General features: G+C 44.0%; 3 protein-coding genes across 3 annotated transcripts; 2 read left to right on the top strand and 1 right to left on the bottom strand.

Moving 5' to 3' along the window:
- Positions 1–462: 462 nt before the first annotated feature.
- SARC_10512 (hypothetical protein) lies at positions 463–762 on the top strand (the record flags this gene model as incomplete). The annotated part of the gene is made up of 1 exon (XM_014295441.1): positions 463–762. One exon carries the CDS (start codon positions 463–465, stop codon positions 760–762), a length of 300 nt encoding a protein of 99 aa, XP_014150916.1.
- Positions 763–1,168: 406 nt separating this feature from the next.
- On the bottom strand, positions 1,169–2,039 carry SARC_10513 (hypothetical protein; the record flags this gene model as incomplete). The annotated part of the gene is made up of 2 exons (XM_014295442.1): positions 1,827–2,039; positions 1,169–1,766 (listed from the first exon to the last, which is right to left on the bottom strand). Exons 1-2 carry the CDS (start codon positions 1,871–1,873, stop codon positions 1,169–1,171), a joined length of 645 nt encoding a protein of 214 aa, XP_014150917.1. The 5' UTR covers positions 1,874–2,039.
- Positions 1,803–2,863, top strand: SARC_10514 (hypothetical protein). Its single transcript, XM_014295443.1, has 2 exons — positions 1,803–2,010; positions 2,176–2,863. The coding sequence occupies exons 1-2, from the start codon at positions 1,987–1,989 to the stop codon at positions 2,818–2,820; spliced, it is 669 nt and encodes a 222-aa protein (XP_014150918.1). The 5' UTR covers positions 1,803–1,986; the 3' UTR covers positions 2,821–2,863.
- Positions 2,864–5,162: the final 2,299 nt, after the last annotated feature.

Below are 5,162 nucleotides of genomic sequence, written 5' to 3' on the forward strand. Positions count from 1 at the left end.
TTACTACTACACACACACACACACATATATATATATATATATATATATATATATATATATATATATATATATTCTTAAAAATTGTAGGAATAAACAAACACATTTGTATACAGTACATTCTTTTAGATATATAGTTGAGCATGTGCGCATTCAAACAGACACAATGAAATCACGCCATATAAAACCAAGATATCGCAGTTTGTGAATACGCTATGCTCTCACTGACGTTCCGACATTTTTCTGTTATGTACTCTGTCTAGAAAAAACTGGATTCAACCTGTAAGTACAAGCGCTGAGGATATACATCGTCTATCGCGACAACCATTGGGGTACTTATGCCATAACCTGGAGAATCATAAGAACACACACTTGGTGACAAGTAGTCAAACGCTGCTGAGATGTTCGGCGAACACGCATTCAAGCTGTGCTAAGCGAGTTCTGCAACACCACACACATAGCATTATGAAGGATATTACACATGAAACGATGCAGAAGAGTACGTGCAGTGCAACGGAGGGAACAACTCGTAGCATAGCGCAGACTCAGAGTCTGCAGATGTCCAAGGGCGCGAACATATCACCATGTACTACATGTAGTGGAGATCTGGTTAACGCTGAGCAGTCAATGGGTAGTGATAAAATAATAGGCAGTGATGCGACTGGGAATAGAGGCAAGGTAGTGCGTGGCGGAAGGTTAGTGGCCAAGCGCAGCAGATTAAGGCATGTGATGAGCAATATAATGGATGAGAATCAGGTGGATTAGCCATAGCGGCGGATAGATTCACGGTAATGTGAATTAAACAAACAATGTAGGAGATATAAGATAGTTATAGTATGAAGTGGGACAGTACTAGATAAATGAAGCATGAATGTAATGGACCATGCGGCTGTATGTAATCCGGGCAGTGAGTTGCCTTTTGATCACGAATGCAAATGAGGCGAGACACAGAACCATACGACATAAATTAAATACAAATATAAAAATAATTGGCTTGTTTGAGACTCGGTTGGAGAGCTTCGTTCAGGTCACGTCTACAAAGAACGAACACTCAAATCATTATAAAAAGATCGTCACCATTTGTTCTATTCTATTTTTTTTTAATTTACTATAAATTTCTAAACTCTAATGATATGTTGAGAGTCGGCGCACCTGCTGTTAGTCACTATAACTAACAAAGCACTAAACTGATTACGGCTACAACTACTAACATGAACGACGAGGACGATATTGCCCCAGCGGCACTGTCATTGTCGTCCGTTGCCGCAACCTGATCGGAGCCCACAATATCACCGCTTGCCGAAACGCTGGCTGGTCCCTGACCATCCTGTGCAGGATCTGAAGCCGGTTGAACTCCGGTGTTGCCTGTGTCTGTGGATGCTTGGCGACGACGACGACGACGTGTGGCACTGGCCATATCCGTCTCATAGGACACATCAACCAGCAAGCGGAGATCAAAGCCAGCACTGTTACCCAACCCAGGGTTGGCGAATAAAGCGTGTACGTCTTGATGGATCATATACTGAACCAAAAAGGTTTGGTCTGCCTCACATAGACCTAATTCTTTGCAAGTGAGTCCAGATTCGTAGGCAGCGGGATCGGCTCTTGTGCCCGTGTAGTCGGTACCGGGAGTCAGTGCTCCAGTAATCTGAGGGTAATTCTCGCCAAGGGTACCTGTGGTATCGGCGGTTGTGTAACTCCAGGCGCCAGGGCCGGCGCTTTCTCGCACTTGACTTTGGAATATCGTTACCTTGGTTACAGCCAATCCACTAAAGTCCACGCGAGCATACGCAAACTCGCCATATTCCAAAGCTAAGATTGCTTCCTACGTCTCCATAGCGTAGGTCCATCTCATCGACGTCGTCGGAGAGCTCATAGTCAAACCCGCAATTAGCTCGAGGTGAAGTAATTTTCATTTCAAACACCATTCGATCAGTGCAGCCCGAATCCTCACTAGTTTGGGTAAATGCTTCTAAGTTCGACCCTAGAATGCAGGTGCCTACACTGAAGGATGTAAATTCACGATTAAGGCCAGCCGGAATTCCAGGAATTGTCTCATAAAAGTCCTGTTAAAAGCTGTTATAAGTTATTAGTTAGGGGGTGCGGAATAGAAGTTGAACTTAAACGCATATTTTTTCAATTTTAATACGTTATAACATTTTTTTATGATGTGATCAGAAGGGCCGACCAAGCTCCGAGTTTGCTAATGCTCGCGTGGACTTTAGTGGATTGGATGTAACCAAGGTAACGATATTCCAAAGTCAAGTGCGAGAAAGCGCCGGTCCTGGCGCCTGGAGTGACACAACCGCCGATACCACAGGTACCCTTGGCGAGAATTACCCTCAGATTACTGGAGCACTGACTCCCGGTACCGACTACACGGGCACAAGAGCCGATCCCGCTGCCTACGAATCTGGACTCACTTGCAAAGAATTAGGTCTATGTGAGGCAGTCCAAACCTTTTTGGTTCAGTATATGATCCATCAAGACGTACATGCTTTGTTCGCCAACCCTGGGTTGGGTAACAGTGCTGGCTTTGATCTCCGCTTGCTGGTTGATGTGTCCTATGAGACGGATATGGCCAGTGCCACACGTCGTCGTCGTCGTCGCCAAGCATCCACAGACACAGGCAACACCGGAGTTCAACCGGCTTCAGATCCTGCACAGGATGGTCAGGGACCAGCCAGCATTTCGGCAAGCGGTGATATTGTGGGTTCCGATCAGGTTGCGGCAACGGACGACAGTGACAGCGCCACTGGGGCAATATCGTCCTCGTCGTTCATGATAGTAGCTTTAGCCGTAATCAGTTTGGCACTCCGATAATAATATATAATGACCAACAGCAGGTGCTAAGAATTCCAACTTGTCATTAGAATTCATAGAAATTAGTGAATAAAAATATCAGGATAGGATAAATAGAATACGCCCACATAAAAGTATTATGAGAGCAAAGTTGGAAATGAAGTATTGAAAAGTCCTGAATACATCGTTTGGTATGGTATGTTTGTCAAAGTTAGATTTCCTCATATATATTTATATACACACACACACACACATATATATATATATATATATATATATATAATGTTAGGTCACATACGGTAATAGTTGAGGTCATACATACCAACCCGACAATATTTTAAAGAAGGTCAGTGGTACTAACGCTATGCGTTTTCATTCGATCGTCGTATTGAAACGGAAGGACCAAGACAGAACTACGACTTGCTCCGCATGTCGCTGAGTGAATGTACACTTGCGTGCACAAGGTGTGACCACCGGTGTTTCTCTTGCCTCCCCATCATTGCGAGGTTGGACGATACACTCGAACAGCTAGGCGCTTGTGAGTTCTATGCCATTTTTGTACTTCTGTAACTAATGCAGGGTGTGTCTAGATGCATGTTCTGTAACATACGCAGAGCGACCACGATCCGGAGCCTTTGACTCGCCAGCAAGGTCCACTTTACGCCGCAATCCATAATATTGGCCTATAGATAAATCGGCTGCCAAGCACATGCCATCTCCTGCGGTATAAAATATGACTCCACAGTCGCTGCGATTGTCGATGGCGACTATACTGTAGTGTGCACAACCTGTTTCTGGTTTGGCGGACGGCACTCCCTTGGCTTGAGCCTGGCGGCCTAGGACTTCTCAAGTATTTCAGTTGGCGTATTCCGTGCAACCTCAGACAGCAACCATTTTTGGTATGCGCAACGATACAAGGTGAGTTGGAGATCTCGTAGTCCACCAGGTCAGAGAGATTCTTCGCGGCCCGTTAGATCTGTGTACGCGACTATGGGTCTATACTATCCTAGCTACGATCAGAGGACCACCATTGAATGAGTGCACCTCTAGACGTTCATGACAGCGTGGTTTGGTGCACGAGAACATGGTCTAATCAATTGTTCTAGCGGTGGAAGGATGACGCCCCCCTCTGCACAACCATCGTATTGTATATCCTTTGTCTCATTCGTCAGACTCTGAAGACATGTTTCAGGCTATTAGAGATACACAGCTCAACTACACACTGACAAAAAGGGTACACGCCTATTGATCGCGCTCTAGCCTAAGTGTAGCAGCTGCATGATGGAGTCGAAAGTGCCTAACAATCCTCCGATGGTGCCGATGATGATAAATATCCCACAGAAAGTTTTCCTCGGCATGCTGGATCAGGAAGCAAAAATAAGTATACATCTGTTTAGTCTGAAGTACCGCACATATTCACCTCGAGAGAATGCAGATTCCCGTCAATGTTTAGGCCAATATGTGAACTGAAAACACCACAGTACTGGTGGGCGTTAGAGTACGCTAGCTAATACTTGAATGCACACACATACCCACTTAATATTTATAGAGCTGATGCATACACAGGTGCGACAGAACCATCGCATCTTCTTGTTAGTGACCTGGTTACAAATACACTTGTATAAACTATATATCAATATTCCCGTCTTAGATTGAACTCAGGCCTTTCAAATTCAGGATAATTAATACAGATAATGTAGTCACTGCTGCCCTAACTAAATAAATGATATACTTCTCACTGCTGCTCTAGCTCAGTCGAAATTACTCGGCCTGAGAAATTACCAACGCCATTTTTCGAAAACCCTAAACACACCTTGCACCTAAACGATAACTATAACATATCACACCTTGCACCTAAACTGAAACTACAACACCACACACCTTGCATCTAAACTGTAACTACGATAACTATAACATATCACACCTTGCACCTAAACTGAAACTACAACACCACACACCTTGCATCTAAACTGTAACTACAACAATACACACCTTACACCCCAACTATAACTACAACACCACACCCCTTGCACCTAAACTATAACTACAACACAACACACCTTGCACCTAAACTATAACTACAACACTGCACACCTTGCACTTAAACTATAACTATAACACCACACACCTTGCACCTAAACTATGACCAGAACATCACACACATTGCACTTAAACTAAAACTACAACACTAAACCTTGCACTTAAACTATAACTACAACACCCCACACCTCGCAACTAAACTATAACTACAACACCACACAAATTGCACCCAAAATAAAACTACAACACTACACACCTTGCACCTAAACTATACTACAACACTACACACCTTGTACCTAAACTATAAATACAACACCACACCC

The sequence above is a fragment of the Sphaeroforma arctica genome (genome assembly GCF_001186125.1).
Source record: "Sphaeroforma arctica JP610 unplaced genomic scaffold supercont1.1278, whole genome shotgun sequence".
NCBI lineage: Eukaryota > Ichthyosporea > Ichthyophonida > Sphaeroforma > Sphaeroforma arctica.